This window comes from Haliaeetus leucocephalus, unplaced genomic scaffold (assembly GCF_000737465.1).
Source record: "Haliaeetus leucocephalus isolate CR32 unplaced genomic scaffold, Haliaeetus_leucocephalus-4.0 Scaffold598, whole genome shotgun sequence".
Taxonomy (NCBI): Eukaryota; Metazoa; Chordata; class Aves; order Accipitriformes; family Accipitridae; genus Haliaeetus; species Haliaeetus leucocephalus.
Window position 1 is genome coordinate 6,731,155 of NW_010973034.1, and position 20,238 is coordinate 6,751,392.

The following is a 20,238-nucleotide window of genomic DNA, read 5'->3' on the forward strand; positions in this document are numbered from 1 at the left end:
GAATTGTCAAGCACCTGACTAAACCTTATACATCAAGGAAAAAAATCAAAGCAGTTTGTATGGAGGGAAATCCTACATCTAAATCTGTTTTAAGTTTGGAAGCCATGTGAGTAAGACAGATCTAGTGGATAAACCCTATGGGGATTTTCAAAAGTATTTTGACAAGAGTCCTGCATCAAATGCTCTTCTGAAAACCAAGCAGCCATAATCTAAAAGGGAGGTCTTTGCATTTGTAATTAATTGGTTAAATAATAGGAAACAGATGGTAACAGTCAGTTCTCACCATGAAGGGTGATCACCACTGCAGTTAGACAGAGCTGCTCAACATACCTATTATCAAACAAAAATTGCTAAGCAGTAAGTTGACAATCTTTACTGAAAATACCAACTCATTTAGAGCAGCAGTAACAAGAAGAAATGCTGTAACTCTTCTGATTGGTAAGACCAGAACTGAATGGGATCATGATAAGCAATGTCCAAAATTACACATGGCATAGAAAGGATGAACAGAGATTATTCCTCTGCCTCTTCTAATCCAAGAGTGGGGACTATCAAGTGAAGCTACATATTGTTTCAAAACAAACATGAGGAGGTGGTTCTTCACACAATGCAGTGCTAAATTTTGGAGCTCCTTGACACAGCAGGATGAAGATGCCAAAAGTACACAAGGATACTCAGGGAAACTAGACAACCTTGTTGAAATGAAATCTATTGAAGATACTAAAAACCAGAAAACACATCTAGCTCTTGAAGCCCCCTAAATACCAAATGTTTGCAGTGAGATCTTTTAGAGAAAGAGTTGCCATATGTTTGATCCCTAATCCCTCCTCCCTAATCCTTTGTATTTGGCTACTGTGAAAAAAGATTCACCCAGCCCAGTATCCAGCTTATCTGACCTAGCTCAGTCATCCTTATATTAAAGACAAACAGTTGTTCACTTTTCAAGCCCCCCCCCCACTGTGTGTATAGGCTGATACTCTAGTGAGTTTGGATCTATCACGTTCATGTTGAGGTTTAAATTACCATAACAATTTTACATTTTCTCCCTATACCTATAGTGCCAGAATCTCAGATAGATTTACACTGTACCTTTTTGTTCAGCACTTTCCTCCTCATTCACTAAGAAAGCCATGTGGTAGTTACCAACTTTTTCTGGATACACCTTCTCTAGCTCACAAACTGAGGGATAGTGAGTGACAAACAGTGTCAGTGACTCCACCTACAACAATGAAATAGACACAGAAGAAGGTTTGGCTTTAAATTTTTTTTAAACACAGCAACACAGAACTGGTATCCTTTATACATATCCCTTTGCCCTGAGTTTAGACATGCCACATTTCTACAAGGAAATACACACCACGTCTAAGTCAGCCTACCATAGTACAGGCTGAAAAAGCATTCACAAGCATGTGTCAGACTGAACACTTACATCTCTAATAAAATGTTCAAGTGTAGCATAAGCAATAGCGATTCCATCGTGCGTGCTAGTTCCTCTTCCCAATTCATCCAAAATTACTAGTGATCTTGAAGTTGCTTTTCTTATTATCTCAGCAGTATCTGTCAGTTCTTCCATAAAGGTACTCCGGCCTTTGTAAATGTTGTCTGCTGCTCCCATTCTGCATTGGGATACAAAACAGATCAATTTATTAAATTCAAATAAATGCCAGATAACACTGAAAAAAAAAATCATGATAATGAAACCATTTTGTTATAAATCTCTTGCTGCTCCAAGCAGAGCAGAACATTCACCTTCCAGAACAAGCTACTGCTTAGGAAAAAAAGCAACAACAGCTCACGGCGCAGATGTGAGGGTACTCTAAAAGACTGAAAGGTCCAGAGGGAACTACCCATGTACCATTAAATAAAGGCTTGCATGCATTCCCCAAGACAACAGGGTATATGGACCCTATGGGCACCTGGGGGAGATTAGGCTGTAGGGACAGCAGAGAATTTTTCTGGGCCATCAGTAATCTAGTCCCAGTGTAAATCCACAGACAGAAATCTCAGCATCCCATGTCAACTACAGGAATCAGGGGAAAAAGAGGAGATAGACAAGGTGGTATTTCTCAGGATGCAATTCTTCCACCTTGACAAACAGAGCAAGGCAGCCTGCTCTTCCCTTAAAAAGAACCCTGGGAATTCAGACCAGTCAGCTCACAAGAAGGATTCCAGCAAAAGTAGCTATGAAAATGAATTTTACTTTTTTTGTTTAGTTCAACCATCGAATCTGTATGTTTTTTAAATGCTAACAACAGCTGAAAGTATCAGGTATTAGCATTTCCATGTAGAGATAGAGTGGACCTGTGACCAGGTACTTGTGCATCCAGATACAGCATTTAGTTCCTTCAGGCAGCAATAAAATAACAATTATTTCCTCTAATTACACAGGCACACAATCCTAACAGCATGCTTAAACATGATTTTATGTGAAAGATTTCTCTCCTCATCCTTTTATACAACTGTCCTTGAATTTATCAGCTACCATGTAGGCGAGCTTCTCCTCTGCTCCACACACACACAAATTCCTTCACATTTCATACCAGTCTTTTAGCAGTGTTGCAGATTCATGCAACCTTCAATCCTCAAATTCTACCTCAAATTGTGAAATAGCAGCTTTCATCTCAGAAACCTGTTGGTAATGCACCCTATTCTTCTCTTCTTCTCCAGCTTTCCTTACATATTCAATTGATATGGTTTCTACCTGGAAGAAAGAACATTTCCTTTTTCCGTATATGCTTTCCAATGACATTAATCACATTACAGTATCACTTCTGAGATAGGTTATCACTAGCAAGCCACTGAGTAGGGCTGTAAAAATGGATTTGTTCACTCTCATCAGCCAATAATATAGTTATATACAAGCCACACTGATTTAAGGAAAACTGACTCATGGGCTTAGCGTCTTACATTTTCAAATATAGCAGCTGGCCACAACAGTATTTAAAGCCAATCAAAACCTTTAAAGAGAATCCCAATATAGCTTTTTTCCTCTGTCTTTTGCTGCATCTTTCTCTAATATAATTGCTTCTGTTGCCTACAGAAGCACCAGCAAGATACTCATCATGTTATGAGGATTTCATAATTGTCATGAGTAATTGACTACCAATACCAACAACCAGCAGGTTGGACCCAGTACAACTACTATTTCTATATATCCTCTGGTTCCTGCCCTGGAAATTAGGTATGGTGGCATCTGTGACTTTACAATACATAAATCTTCAATTATAAATGAACTAATTTAACTTGGAGATGGGCATTATGATACAATGAACAAACTGAGTGTTTTTATTTCATTGAATATGTGCTTACATACACACACATTAGGTATACTCCCACATACTCCAGAAAAAGGTGATTTTGCACATAAGCTAATTAAACTTTACATTAATTTCACTGAATTAACTATATAATTCAGGATTTTGAGGCATTGTGAAATTAACATTTTTTAAAGCCACTTACTGCTGTAATCCTTTTAAATGCTGGGTTAAGAACTATGAACGTATTACTGAATTTCTCACAGTGCCCCCAACACCCCCCACCCCCTTTCCTAATTTGGTTCAGCCATTATGTACTAGTGTAAAATCAAACAATCCTCCTTTATTGCACTATTGCACAGACCTACAAAGAACAATATAACTTAGATTTATTTCTAACACTATTAACTACAAATAAATTCACAAGAATGACAAACACTTTTTATGTCTGAACAATCTCTAGCTTCATAATGGGCAACTTTAACCTTAGTTTCTGACCCTAGGATTATTAGTATTATTATTTTATCATTTCTATTTGGCTTTTCATTACAGAGACAGCATCTAAGAGGCTGTCTGGCCTGCACCTATGAGGACTACATTGAGAGCTCTCAGCTCTATTTTTCTCTTGGACTGCATCATTTCCATACAGCCCTCAAAATCATTTAGTCATTTTGTATCTAATTTGCATTCACAAAAATAATTTTCAGAACTTCCTCACTAAATGCTCAAGATGCAAACAGAAATAAGTATTATCTTTCTCTTGTTGTTAACAACAGCTGCAAAAGAAGCCTTTCTTTTCAGCATCTTAAAACATTCAAATCCAACTCAGGCTTATCTACAGATTAAAAAAAAAAAAGTGTATTTTTAAATGACATAAAAACTCTTAAATGTCATCCTTTGAAAATGAGTAAAATTGTTCTTTCTGCCTCTGTCCTTGACACTAAGAATCATACTTTTTTTTTAAACTTATGTGATAAGCAATATTATCCCAGAAACAAGTAGAGAATAACTATTTTAATGTGGATTATTGCATTTATAAAACTAACAGTTAATATGCAGCAAGGCATTGCTCCCTAACTGTATGCTATATTATTCCTGATACAACAAAGTTTTTGAGTCAAAACACCTATTGCTTAAACAATTCTTTTTCTTCAAGTTTAAAACAGCCATAATAAATCCCACTAAACTTCTACAAGATTCAGTTGCTTTGAATTTACATTTTAATGTACCTTGCCTCCAAAATGTTTTTATACATCAAAACATTAAACTTTTCCCTATAATATTCTGCCCACGAGGAGCGTGCAGACATCCAATGTGAAGAGTGCCTCTTTAGTGCTGGCAAGAGATCCATCACTCCTCAGCAAATACAATTTGGCTGGAAACCACTTGTTATAATGTGTCTGACAGCCAATCAAATTCCATAAAATTAAAAGCTCTTCATCTTATAATGTTCAACACATTTATTATGTAAAGGAAAAAAAAAAAAGAGGAGGCATTACCTCTTTTCAGTGCTAGGTTTCAAGTGGTAAAGATTCCTGTCTATAGCCTCAGAAAAAACAGGGAGGCAATGTTTTCCTAAAATAATTTTTGGAGGATAAGTTAGATGATATGCAGCTAGCTTTATGTAAACCAGCTAGCACTATATGTTTAACCTGTATGTGACCCCTTAGAGAAAAAAGATACAGATTTCCTTATTTTGCAGTAGCAGCATTCAAATGGCTGTTCTTTTTAACCTGCTCTCCTGAGTCAATACATGTGCACAGTACTGACCTTTCCCAATGTAAGTTCTCATCATCCTGGGAAGGTGTCCTATGATATTTTGTCCTACGAGACTCTACAAATGTTGGAAATTTTTTTAATGATACAAGCTATGATTCCACTCAGAAACCACCAGAATTAAGTACTGTAACTTTTTTCCTTGCATCTCAAAAATTTCTCTGTATAGTCAGTATCTATTTAAACTTGCTCTCAACAGACATGAACTAATATTGCTAAACTGTGTGGCCCTGAAAGTCACCTTGAAGTCTTGTGCTTTCAAGCTTTTGATCAGCTAGACACATCTGAGGACTCTGACAGCCATCCACGAAAAATTTGTATGGAAGGAGGAAATTTAAATTGAGGCCACTGAGCTCTTCTGGGAGCTGATTCTCTCAGCAACCTGTTATTACTGCTCTCAAAAAACTGAAGTGTCCTGGAGAAGGGGATAGACTTGCAGACTTGATGACTAACAGTGGCGTAAGAACAACAGAATAACCCAAGACATCGTTTTGGAGCAGAGCAGAGAGGCCCCCAGAGAACTGCAGCTGCCCTATGCTAGCAGTCTAGGGGTGAAAGAGACAACATGTAGGTTAAAACAGAAATTGTTCCAGTATGACAGAAGGCAGTGAAAAAAAAAAATTTCCCAAGCAAAAACAAGAATCTGAAATACAGAAGCTTCTAGTTAAGGCTTTTTCCATGCTACCTTTCAAAAGAAGTTATCTAACATGCTGTTAGGTGGTTTGGTTATAAAATTAAGAGCACTGTGTGGACCTCAGGTATTTTATTATTCTTTTATGTTAGTGTGAATCCCTCACAGTGCTTGTGAAAATGACCAAGCAGCCCAAGAGCTCCCAGTGGTAACAAAAAGCAACTGCATAGCAACAAATGAATCCTAGAAAAGAAGACTGCAAAACCATTCCCTAAAGCCTTATTTTCATACAGTTGTCAACATCCCGATGCTATTTATTAATTCCTAGTTTATAAAGTACTTAATGCTGAAAAAAACCTTAAACTAAGATTTTTCATCTTGATTTTAGAAACATGCACTTGACTTTAAAAGTTCATCTAAAATACTGGAGAAATGAAACCTAGTACCCGTTACAGAAGAATAAACCTAATCAGTATGAAGTCTCTATACACTGCCTTTGCAGTTTTCAAAAGAAGGCATTCAGGTTTCCAGATATGGTTTGTCTTCCCAGGGATCAGAATTGAAGCCAGACTTAATCTCAGAACGTACTCATAGTCAAATTATTTATTCATAAGAATAATTAGCATTAAAAGAAAATTACTCTTTTCTCTGAGAATATCTTAAAAATAAGGTGTAGGATGCCGTTCTCTCAACACCACCAACAAAGACATTCCTTCTGTGATTCAAAGAGAACACAGAGAAAAACACAAATAAAATCATAATGTGATTTTACAATTCCACTTGCTCTCTCTCACACAAAACCCTTCAAACTGTCATTTCAAAGATCACTGTATCTGAACAGGAGTTATTTAGATTAAATTAACTAGTTTACAGAAAGAAAGGATTTTGCCTTACATTTTATCCCTTTTCTTGCATAGGATCATTCTCTACAACATGTTTTTGATCAACACGGTACAGTTAATATATTTTCTTAAAAGATCTCATAGCAACTGTTTTGTATCCTTTTATTTTTTGCAGAAAACACTATTCCCAGCTGAAGTTTCATGTGGTCTCTGCAAAAAACAAATGGTTGGAAAAGTGTGAGTATTAACTGAGGATGATGCTTGTGAGAACAGAAAAACTTGATATTGATCCTGACTTTAATAGAAGAACATAAATGCAATTTCATTTCAACACTTAGGTAAGTCTTCTCCCATTGAACCGGGTTATTGACTGTCTATCAGGCACCTAGCAAACAACACTTTCTGAAACTTCACAGGTTAAAAATCAAAAGTAGCTTGCAAATTGGTCTGCCAAGAAAATGAAAACAGGCACCCTAAATGGAGGATTGGCAGGCTGACTACTGTTTGTCGCCTCCTACTGTGGTCCAAGAATCCCAACACCTTTAACCAGAACAATAGTTCAGTTTTGCCAACAAAAGCAATTTGAAACCCTGCGTATTTTAGAAACACTCAAGGCTGCTAATAAGAATTTCACAGCTGTTAGTATAAAAGTAGCTCAACTTGGATATTGTAACTTCTGGCTACTTTCCCCATACAACGAAAATTTATCAAGTAATTCTTTAGAAGATAGCATCTGCAAATTTATAACAGTTCACTGGCAAGAAACTAATGCTTCACACTCCCCCACAGTGTACTGGTAAATCATTTACTTCATTTCCATCAAGCTCTTACTGATTCAAACCAAAAACTGACAATAAGAAAAATAATTTACAGAAATGGCAATTACAGAATTTAAAAAAAATAACTCTTATCCTAAGTATGACAGAAAGCATTGTTATCAGGATAGTAATTATTTTTGCATTATTCATGGGCAACTTCTAAGAAGTAAATGTGTGCAAAGTTACATGGACAACAATGATAGGAAATGAGAAGACGCTCACGATACTAACGTATTTACAGTCAGTGTGCACATACAAACTCAATCACCTCTACAACTGTTCATTTGCAAATTTTAAATAAAGAAATACCGACGGTATGATACCTAATGTAGAAGAACAGTTGTTGAAAAGCCTGTCAGAAGGCATTACACATTTATGTAAAATACATTTTTATTTTGTAAATTATTGTGGACATATGATATTCTCATTCACTGAGAAATTAACAAAACTAGTAAAACCTAAGACCAATAGGGATACGTACTTTGCATTATGCTGGAAAGAAAAGCAAGTCCAAGGCAATTTTAATACTCGGTTTCATAGTGGTTTTTAGCTTTTTTTTTTCCCCCCCCCTTTTCTATATCACTAGATAATTGAAATAGCCAGAACAAGTAATCACTTAAATCCTCATTACCTTATAGACCTGGCCAACAGAGGCATGCTGCACACACAGGCACCCCAGTACATTAAAAGAAACATATCTAACAGGATTAGCTTTCAAGACGTGAACTGCATTGATTTTTTTCTGAAAAGCCAGAGGAAAGAAAAACATCCATGGATTGCAGTGAACATTCAATATTTTAAAAGCTTCACCTTGACTGACAGAACAGGTAGGACTGAGTTCAGAAGACAAAATACCGGTCTAGTCAATACAGTCACTGAGTGACAATAAGTTACCAATATCCTCTCTTTCCTAAAGCTTTAAAAGGCAACAGAAATTCAGCTGTTCTTCCAAAAGCTTATGTTACATTACCTAGTGAAGAACACCTGAGAAAGTTTATTTCTGCAATTCAGCAATGATACCCTCAATAACATGAAAACTCCTTAAAAATACTTGTTATATCACCTAGGGCAAATACATCACTCACTGTTAAAGTAATCCAGCAGATTTCTGGTTAATTCTAAAATTTTCCATTGTATTTTAAAACTGGACTTGCTCGACCCTAAGTTCCACTTTCTCCATCCCATGTTACTTACAGCCCTAGAGCAGCTGGCTGCCAGGGCACAAGGGCTGAGCTCTCTGAGGAGCAGGGTGTCTGGCAGCAGAACAAGGGCACAATATCAATAGCTTGAATTCCACGTTCAAACATGCAAAGGATTTTATACCTAATGTATCAATGGATTGCTTTTCACAGGCCCATCAGCTTTTACATTTATTCAAACACAGAACTAAGCATTTCTTTTTCTTGCCCTCAGTGAGAAAGCTGTAATTTGTTCCTGTACAGAGGTACCAAACTGAGGTTTCTATTGCAGCTTCCCCTTCTGACTGAGAGATCTGCTGGCGCAGGCAGTGCATACCAGAAGGCCAATACTACATGGAGAAGTTTATGAAGGCTCCATTAAGCAACTAAAGCTCCAAACACATGCTTTTACTCTGATTTCTCTGCAGGAAACCATTAATGCTCTATAAATGTTATCCATGGTCAAGAGAAAGAACAGATTAAGAGTACAATAATTTTGCTGAAGAATAAATTACAAGCGCAGATATTCAAATTAGGATGCTTATTTGTGAGCCATCAATATTAGCCTGAAGAAACTGAAAAAATGAAGACAAAGAAAAACCTAACCCTAAAACATGCACATGTTTACCCTTACTACTCTCAGATTCCAACAAGGGAACTCAAGGTAATTAAGTTAATGTGCATATGTAGCTGAAGGATTGAGGCCAAGGGGGATTAAAAAGCAGAAACTATAGCAACAGACTAGGGACAATAGCTGAAGCATTCAGAGCAAGTGAACTTTTCCCCTTTAAACCTGTGGATGCTACAGAAAATCCAATTCAAATTGTGACTAGGTTAAATCATAGCATGGAAGAGTTTTAGAAAGGTAAACACCACCATGCAATGAAGAGTTTCAACTTCACTGTAAAACAGCTGGTCAGCTTCACAGGCAAATTTTCTTCCCCCCCACTGCCCCCTTATGGGGAAAGCCTTTCAATCCCTTTCAGGAATACTGCAATATGCAGCAGAAATTGTTTTATAAATCTCACTGTATATATAAATAACTGTCTTTTACTGACTTAAATGAATTTTCAAGCCTGATTTAAAGCCTGCAAACAAAATAGTTGTTCATGTTTACAGATTTTATCAAATGCCATGTATACAAATCAAAGACTGTTTTGTTAAATATTATATTATTACATGTATGAGATAAACCTAACACAGCAGATGCATGTTACTATGAAATGAACAAAGGCATGAAACTAAATTAACTACAAATATATGCATAGCATAGCTTAATTTATTTCTACAGAGCTACAGAACAGTCAGAAATAGTTACAGTTCAAATGTACTGTGATATGTCCAAGACATAACTTTTCTACAAAAACAGAACAGAATTTTCAATTTAACAACACTAACTACAACTTTTACATATTCTCTTCTTTATAAAAAAAGAGTATTTCCACGTGATAAAAAATAGGTGTAATGAATTTAATACACCACCTTTTTTTTCCCCCGAAAGCTGGGAATAATTTACCCCAAAGGTGTAATTACATGACTGTAAGCATAAATGAAAGCCTTAAGTAGTTTTTGTTATTCTGGCAATAAACACAAATACAATTAAGCAAGAACAAAATGAAACAAATTACTGCGCCAAAAAGAAGTAACATTTCTGAAAATTACTTCTGGGTTCTTGACAACTAACAAGTTCTGTTTGTTTGACTGTTGTTGCTTTCCAGAGCAAATACAAACAATACTCGTTTAGCATATCAGTACATAAAATTCTTGCATGGACTTGCCAGTCACTTGGGATTGCTTTGTATGAATGGTTCCCTACTGTTCTGCACAATACATAAATTAAATGTGTACAGCAAAACCAGTATATATATATATACACACTACATATATATACTACATATATATATATGAAATAAAGATGTGAAAAACTACATCTGCTTTTAAATTTTCTGACCCTTATCTTTCAAAGTCTAACTGCACAGTCAATTTCAGAGAATCTAGGCTTTTTTAAAGGAAAATCTGAATTACTTAAATTTAAACATTTATTTTCGGGTGTAAATAACTGGGGAAAAAAAAAAATCAAAATCTAACAAGGCATCAGCCAAAGTTCTGGCCAAAACCAGGTAATGTACAGACAAGTTGCTCTGCTGAGAGAAACTCCTCCACAGTTTCTATTCAGCACTCAATCTCCTGGTGATTTCTGTATTACACAGGATGCCTGCAGACTGCCCTGCTAAACACTGCTGTCACCTCAAGACTAGAATTTCATAGCCTAGATTTTTATGATGAAGGTATGAAGAAGCTGGCTAACTGAATCTTCATGCCAGGTTTTGTGATTTAACTGATATTTCTGGGACAGACAGGAAAACTAATCTTCATAATCCTACCCTGTAAGCCGCAAAAAAATCAATAAAGCTTAATAAAGCAATAAATGGAAGCAAGGAGTTTTTCAGTTTGGTAACTGGTCTTATGAGTTAAGAACAACAGAGTTCACATGTGACATAAAAATGAGAGGCTATATGCTATTCTGGCAAAATACTGAAGAGTTTGTCATAAAGGACATCTTATTATTGCTAAGTATGTGAATGCACAAAGCCTATGCCAGTCCAGCCCAATGATCTGACTAATTTTGGAGGTTGTGGCCAGCACAAGAATTCTGAAAAAGGCACAGAAACCCTGAAGTAGTAATGATGCAGTAACTTCAGGGAAAGATTTTTCAGTAGAATTAAAAAAAAAAAAAAAAAAAGTCATGATATAATCTCTCATGTATAACTCCAAGTACAGTGTATTTTGTTTATGATTTATTACAAACCAAAACCAGTGTAGACTCCTCAAGGGGTGAAAAGCAATACCATCATATTCCACTCATAGAATAAAGGACTACCAATAAGATGGAACAGGCCCATTTAGGACATAAAAGCTCTGCCAGTCTTTCCGGCAGACTAGTAACCATTTAAAAATGTCATCAGCATGCTGTCCCCTCAGCAATCAAGGTTAAATACACAGAGTAGCTTTGGATGGAGGATGTCCATTTCTTTATAATGTTTAGTGAAATCACTATGTGAAGAGACTTCTAATGAAGAATGCTTCTAAACCATTATCAAGCCTGGGCAGTCTCTTTGCAGATACAGCTTATCTGTTAACTGAACAATGCATAAGGAACAAAGAATGTAACAAGCTGCATCCTGGTCATAAACTGCTCTCTTTTTCAACTTTAATTTGCCTACTGCTGTGCAAATAGCACCCTTTCTGCAATGAAGCTCTGAAATAAAGGAGCTTGTTACTTATTTATTATTTTAAATACAAAAATTTTCCCCCTCTGTCCTGCTCCTGTGTAGCTCCCTTCTACAGATCAACTGGTAAAACTGGAATGAAATTAAGTGCAACATTATTTGCCTAGTTACAAAAAGCTGGAAAGTTTTTCTCCACGAGCACTTAGATCAATGGAACATTCATTTCCATTAATACTTACAAGCACCATTTTGTTTTTATTCTTAAGTGATTTACCGCAGATTTCAATTTATTGTGAAAAGCACTTGGAAAACATCTTCCACTCAATTTCCATTCTGATAGAAACATTCTCTTTTTCCTGCTTGACATACCAATCCGTCCTTGTGCTTTCTAATTTTCTCAAGATTTCTTATAAAATGTATTCTTAACAAGCCTTGGAACATTTTAATCTGTTAAAGTAAATCATGCAATTTTAAATATCTTTCAAATTTTAATGATGGTGACATTCCAGTGAAGCAAAGAAAAAATAAACAAAGCATCCAAAGTTGATGACCCAAATGTTTGCAGATGTTAACACAGTATTTGCTTTACATCATGACTTTTAATTTTACTAAAATTTGTAATGATGCCATAAATATGTACATTTTATCCAGTTTAAAAAAACCAACAGTTTGCCTAGAGAGAAATAGTGAGGTTTGTCTACTAGTTTCTTTCAGTTCCACACACTCTTGACAAAACAGTAATATGAGTTTGTCAAGCTGTCAGAATTAAATAGCTGTTAAAGTATTTAGGGAGGTAACTTTCATGTATCTATTGTAAGACCCAACCTTTTTGAAAGTCAATTCCACCATTCAGAGATCAGACAAATAGACATTTTGAATAAAATATACAGAAGAAAGCATTATGACATGTTTGATGCACAGCCTTTGAAGAAACGCGGATTAAAAAGGGCTGAGTTTTCTTGGTTTTTTTAGTTTACTTTGAAGAAATCCTTCCCTAAACTGTCCTCTAAGCTTTAACAGCATTTCTTTCCAGATTACCCTTATCTTCTAGACCATGCCAAAACAAGGTAAGCATTAGGGACCTTAAAACAACTTCAGGTGTTCCTAGAGGTACCTTCTATCAAATGTAAGAATTTGCTCCTGCATGGGAGAGCAATATGCTGGTCAGAAGCTGACTTGAGTTTGGTTTTTCTCCTCAGCAGAAGAATAGCCACGCTCTGCTGTGCACAGGACTTGACAGAAATACCATATTATGTACACTCTCCCGAGTCCTCTGCATCTCAAGTTTGTGCTCTTCAGCTGATGATCATGCCATTTACAATATATGAGATCTTTCTGGCACAAGGAAAACAAAAAAAACCAAACAAAAAAAGCACTGTACACCAATGGGAAAAGATGTCTCGCACACATCCTGCAGAAACAGAGATACCTGCAGTCCTTGCAGGTGTTATGGGAAACGGGCCAAGGGCTCCATGCATCCTGCATTCTTGCACAAGCCTACAGAGGCCCAGCCACAAACTTTCCCCTATTTTCTGGCCCATGCATTCTCTTTTAGGTGACAACAATCAAGGCAGAGAAATAATATGGATGAGAAGATCCATGATGGCTATAGTAACTCATACAAGAAATGCCACTTTGGGATATGTAAATGCTCTTCCATCTTCACGGATTCAATTGCATGTGACTGACAGGAGTCTTTCTGCTCACAGGATGATGGAAATGAAGAGTGCCAGTCACATCAGTCAAGCAGGCATTCCAATACTTTTTTCGATATAACATCAAGCTCTCTCCCATGTGTGTGTGCAATGTTCACAAATTTAAGTGGAATGGTCCACATCTCGGCTTTGCAGGTTTTAGGATCAGTTGAAGATACTACCTGAGCAGCAGCAGAGCAAGCGCTGACAGGCTGCGAGGGAAGTACAGCCACGGGCTGGCAGAGCGTCGAGTTACCCACGTAGAGGGACTCTGTGATGAAACGTCTTGGCCTTTCAAGCAGCTTCCTAACTGCTTCCTACCGACAAAAAGAAACTTAATCTCACCAGTGCCACCAATGTTAAGCCAGGCATATGTATAAATAATGCCACTTCTTCTTCAAACTGGAATGTATAATATAAGTTGACTGGCTGAGTTGTGCAAAGGGTTGAAAACATTCATGGTCACTTTGTCCAAAGAACTGAGAAGACAGAAGGAGCTTGCTTTCCTTGCACCTGTTCTGTTTCTTAGCAGAGAAGGAAGGATTATCTGGTGGGCACTACTGGGGTGCCTCTAAGACAGAGTGCTGCTCTGTCACAAGAAAGCAAGCTCCACTGGGATAAAAAAGCCAGGCTGGAGAGATGTGCTGGTCTGGGACTGATTGGTGGTACCTCGCTCACTGACACTCCTATGGCAAACTGAGTAATGCATACGTCTGGGATAAGCATGGGTAGATACTGCCTGTTCATGGATGTTTTGCTAGACTCTACAAAGACTGGGCAGGTGAGGGGGTGAGCAGAGAGAACTATGTCGACACATGCCGCAGCTGTGAGGACACAGCTGATACTCACATTGGTAGGTCCTCAAATGCAATTTTCAATAGTAGGAGGTGATCTTCACTTGGCAAGTCTCTCAGTAGCACTGTTGTCCCTTGTAGCGATCAAAATTCCTTCCCGTTACTGAACCCATTGATCAACTCAGAATCGCCACTCTTTGACAACCTACGTGGCTGCAACTGGATCTTGGCTGCTGGACTTGAAATAAAATGACCCAACTAAGGACACTGGTGAGGGGGATGAAATTCCCTCATTATTTCAATGTTGGGTGAGGCTGCCAGTTCTTGACCTATGTAGAAAACATCTTCTCCTTTCCTCTGCCTCTTCCCTCTCCTTACAGACCCAAAGATCACAAAAGCTGAAAGCAGTTTCCCATGTATGAAGGACAATGAGGTAGGTCTCTGTGCTGGGGTCTGAAGACTGCTTTCAAAGACACCTTCAAGAAGCACAGCCTGAACCTGATGCTCTCTTTCAGTTTCCACATCTGGGAATGCAAGCAGACCACATGCATGCCAGGGATGCATGCAAGTAGCTCAGCAGGACACAACTTCTGCTGAATCAGTCAGAAACATCAGGTCACCATATGATGGCAACAGCTTAAAGTCAGAGGGCCTAATTTACACGGCTCTGCAACTTTGTCATTTCAAACAGACCTGTAAGGATCAGCTGCCTGAAGATTTTTGCACTCCAGTTTTAGCTGAATGAGCAACATGTTCAAAATCATTATACAAGGAAAACAGACAGACAAGAAAATACCAAAACAGCTATGTAACTTGAACCCTGGAATAGACAGATTCAGGATTCCACTTGTAGCCATGTCTATCTGAAAGACCCTGTATATAGACATGTCATACAAGCTAGAAGAACAAAACCATCCCTCCCTAGCCAAGGTGAGCAACCACCATCTGTTTTCACGTTTGCAGATATATAGTGGAATTTGAACTAAGTATCTCCTACCTATAGACTCAGAGGACTGCTCTCCATGTTAAAAATACATTTAAATAATCTGTTACAAGGATAAAATGTACGACAAAGTTCTGTACACATGAATACAGATCATGTGATGCACAGAGAGTATACCAACACAACTGCCTTGAAGTGCAGGCAACTGCATAAAGCGAAAGAATTAAACTGCTGCTTACCTAGGCAACCTACAACTACCACCTGTTAACCTGTATGGCCAACTTCCTCCACCCCTCTGTTTTCTTAATATACCTTCTTAGACAATTCAAACGCTATTTCTTTGCCATTATGAGGATTAAAGACATGCTGAGAATCTGTAAACAGCAAGATAACTCTTTTGACAGAGACAAAGTGCATGAGAGGATAATCTACATGCATGTTACCGATGCTTCTATTTATTCCTTCAACCTTTAAGCATGCAGCACATAACCTGCAGGAGGCAGTTTTCAAATGCAATTGAAGCACAGTGCATCATATTAGTTCAGATAACAGAAGCTGTACTTTTAATAGTATGCCCAATTTGGCTGATGGTATAAAACTTCACTGGAAGATGTATGTCACCATAGTGTGACTGTGCATACTTATGTCTGATCACTGAAATTAGTGAAATAGCTTTTATTTCAACACAAGAAGAGAAAGCTAGGCAGGTAAGTGCTCTAGGAAGGAAATTCTTTGTCCCTTTACCATTGCCTAGAGTTGGTAGGAGTTCTTTCTAATGGTAGCTTGTGATTTCAATAAATTGATTCTTAAAATCTTGAATACAAGGCATTTGGTAATTTGAACTATTAATTAGCTTGTTTCCTTGAACATATTTTACCTTCAAGTTGTTATGACATTCTCTCTTTCTTTCAATTTTGAAAATTGACCCTCATGAAGAGCTACTGGGGACCTACAGGAAGTAGGCTGAAGTTTTCCAGCTGTAAGAAATTATGTCAATAATTGATCATAAGTGGGACCCCTTTAAAGGTCAGCTTTCTTCAGCAGCTAAACATCACCTCTTCTGAACGCATGATTAGGTCAACAGAATTTCTTTCATTAGTTTCTCTGTATGTGCGTGTCCACACTTGCTTGTCTTTCTACACAAACACACCGAGTAACATTATATTCATTTCAATGTCTGAATAATTATATTAGAAGAACTAACACAAATTGAAGGTTAATTTAAAGCAAAAATTGAACCCATTTACTGCAAGGAGAAACTTGGATGGGAATTTTCAAACATCAGAGAATTAAATACTCAAATCCCATTAAAAGTCAACATAGATTGGGTGCTGACCTTTCCAAAGCTCTTCTATAATTCTTAAATATAATGGTACTGATTAAGTTAAATTCTTTAAGCAAAGGTTGCATGAAAACATTATCCTTCACTGGAGAAGGAAAAAAAAAAAGAAAAAAGAAAATATCAACCAGCAAAACATCCTCAAAATATTGTGTACTCCCTCCATATTAAATAGATATCCCTTAAATAATGCACATACCGTAGGGTCTGAAAAGTAGTAACTCTTTTGTACAAAAATGGTTTACACATACATTGACTCATGAAAAAAAATAACGTAAGTATGGAATTTCAAGCGAGAAATTTATACAAACACTTTAATAATACAATATAGAAATCTATTCTAAAAATACCTTTAAATAAAAATACAGAAATATGGAGAATGATTTAGTGTCTTTTTAGTCTGATGTTATGGAGCTGGAGCCACCTAACAATAAAGCAAACTTTTTACTTGTTTCACAACCCCTAGCACCCCCTTCCCAGGATTAGGAAAAAAGCATAGCAATGGAAATAGCAAGGTTGTTTTTACACATAAGAAATGGTGAGATTTGGGAAAGTCCATAGGAGCACTCAGAGACTTCCTTAAGAAGTGAGTAACACAAGCAGGGTACTGTAGTAAATTACTCTTCCCCCCCTCAAGTTTTCAATTTACAGACTTGTAACAGCATATCATCTGGGCTTAGGGGCATTATTCAGTGGAAGATTCTCTCCCTTTCCCCCTCTTTAGGATGAAATTATCAACAGTACTCTGAAATGTTTGGACTAGCCTTAGCAATGTATTGTGTCTATACACCCAGTAATGAACATGAATCATTCCTATTTTCACTGTACCTGTAAGCAATAGAATTCCTTTTGCATCTTTAAAAATGTTTAAGAAAATGCAGTATTTAAAGTCAATTTAGAGAAGCTATAATACATAAATAATAAATATATCCAAAGGAATAACCATAGTAGCAACCTTTCAATTTCCATGGAAACCCTACTTAGAACACAAGATACAAATCCTAGATGAATGTTAATCCCTTAAACCTATATAAATTCACACTTCGCAGCTGCAGTCTACAAACAAAAAAAAGACTGCAGTACAAAGCACCAATATTAAAAAAATTTTAGCAAGCAGGAGAACTCTTGGTGCTCCTGATGCACAGAACTCCTCATAGAGTCAGCCTGGAAAGCATCCCTCACAGCAGGGATGCTATGCTAATAGCAGCACCTAGAAAACAACACACCACGGCAGTGATGAAAATAACTTGTAAACTGACATCTTCCCTTGGAATGTTTTTAAAAGATTAAAAAAACCCCCATAGTTATCAACAAAAAAAGCATTTTCCAGCAAGACGCTTGTGGCCTGGGGTGGCAGTGCAGAAAGGAGGTCTGCATAGCTGTTATCCTATTTAAAAAAAAAACAAAACAAAAAACAACCCCCAAAACAAAACACAGAAGAAGGGGGAAAAAAAAAAGAGGCAAAACTGGGGGCAAGTTAAGAGAAAATCTCTGATCTCTTCAAGCTCATTCCCTACCAGAGGAGAGTTCTTGGCAAAAGCAGAGGCTTTAGAAATCAGAGCTTTAGAAATCAGAGCATTAAAGAAACAATGTAGGACATACCATGTGTCAGCTGAACTTATTGTTTCTCTCCTCCAACCAGCCATTAAAATCTATTACAAGGATAGCTTCCTAGGGCTAAGAAATACCCTGAATATAACACCACGTTAACCTGGCCTTACAGACTTACATACTTTCTTTCCCAGAACCCCGAAAAAAACCCAACACCCCACCCCCTCCAACCCCCAAAAAAACAAACCAAACCAAAACAGAGGTGCCTACTTCCTGGATAGTCTCTGTACACCTTGAGCCTCTGAGTTGCAGAATCTGGTAAGTTACTCCTTTTCTCATTGCAGAGGGTGATGTTCATGATTTGGAGAAAGTGAAAATGAAGCAGGTGTTAGGCAAAGACCAGACTGGGCAGTAAAGACCACTTTGGTGCTACGGACAATCAAATACAGCAGGACAGAAGAGAGCACTGACAACTCACCTACTTGGGGAGCATGGATGTTGTTACTGGGATATGTAGAGCAAGGAAAGCCCCCATACTCCACAGGCTGAAGCAAAATCGTAATGCAAGTATTCTCTTAAACATTTGTACTTGAAGGAAAGCTACAACTGGGTCAAGATCTAATATCCAGTAAGTACATCACAAATGGCTAATGCCTGTCCCAACAGTACAATCAGTTCCCTCAAATTACACCACACAGAAGATGGAAGTTTAAACAGATGCAAAGACAAGCAGTTCCACTGATAATCTTTACAAATTGAAGCTACCATCCTGGATTTCTGAAGGAATGCAATACATAAACTCAGGGATTTTTGCTTCCTGTTAAGCTTTAGCTAATGCATGACTATTTCTATCTCAGTAATATATTTTCTACTTTTTGATTGATATTGCACCAATTAGCTTACTCTTAATTGCCAGGGCAATGACAAGAATTGAAGTAATTCTTTAGTATATTCATCTGGTGTTTGACACATTTCACATTAAACGAAGAATGGTATATCCAACTGAGCTTTCAAGGCTAATGTAGACAGAGGAAAAAAAAAATATCCTGTGTTAGAATCTGACTGGCGTCCAAATTAAATGGTTTGAAATCTCACAGCCAGTAACACACTCTAGGTCTGCTTGGCTTGAAATCTTAAGGTGTAAGTTTTACCTTCAACCACACTACTTTATCAGAACAGATGTGAAAAATACCTATAATGTAGACAAAAGCTAAGCGGAATCTGAGAAATAAACTGGGGAACAGGTGGAACTCAGATATACTAATTTCTAGATTTTCACACCATAGAGGACTAAACCCAATTTGTTCACTTTCTAGTGGGCACAAAACAAAATTGCCTCCCAGTGACCGTGTCACGTTTCTTAATTTTTCTGCAGAAATAATTGTGTTGCAATGACAGTCAAATAAAAGTAGAGGAAAACAGATACTAAGCCTAAGAGCAACAGGCTTATGTGTGTATGGTTAGAAATTAAGGCAGCGTGAACACAAGTAAAGTACTCTTAAGTTCACCTACAAAACACAGAGGAAGACCAAAATAATCTTCAAATTGTTAGTAATGTAATGTTTTTCTGTAAAGTAAATCAGAACTTGTGTGCCTCCATGTCCCCTCGAGAAATGCTCATCCAATCAACCAGTCAATTACTTTCAACACAGGATAGGGAAAAAAGTTAACCATTTTGGATTTTCAGCACCAATTAATTTTGGAAAGATACCACAAATTGTTTTCTAATTTGTTCAACTGCTTAGCACTGAAGTGCATCAAAGTGCAGTTTCATTCAGTTTTGTCATGACACAGTGAAGCATAAGAACACAACATCTTTATGTGGTGAAGCAATCCCACATGAGTAGCATTTCAGATTCTCTGTTAAAAGTCAACTCTGAAATACACGCTGCCATCACAGAACTAGGATTTCAGGAAAAATAATTCTACCACAGATAAGTTCCACAACAATCATGTATCCATAAAAAATTATCTATCTCAAATACCATCAGTAACACAGAACTTCTGCTGATTAAAAAAAAGACTAAAGAAAAAGGGGAAAAACCAGCTCGATAATTCTTGGTAATATTAGAATATAAAATACAAAAGTTTTGACTGTACTGATAATCTTCAAAAATTACTCAGCACTACCTTAAAAATGAGACTGAGTGAAATGAACTGCCATTATTCATTCTTTAAAAGACATCAA

At 37.1% G+C, this 20,238-nt stretch overlaps 1 protein-coding gene across 1 annotated transcript in view; it reads right to left on the reverse strand.

Annotated features, from left to right (window-relative positions):
• Positions 1 to 20,238, reverse strand: part of MSH3 (mutS homolog 3) — a 118,750-nt gene that overhangs the window by 4,990 nt on the left and 93,522 nt on the right. The window contains exons 21-22 of the mRNA XM_010578093.1: positions 1,430 to 1,616; positions 1,090 to 1,219 (exon numbers count right to left, since the gene is read on the reverse strand). Coding sequence (XP_010576395.1) covers positions 1,090 to 1,219; positions 1,430 to 1,616 — 317 coding nt within the window. The remainder of the gene's footprint in view (positions 1 to 1,089; positions 1,220 to 1,429; positions 1,617 to 20,238) is intronic.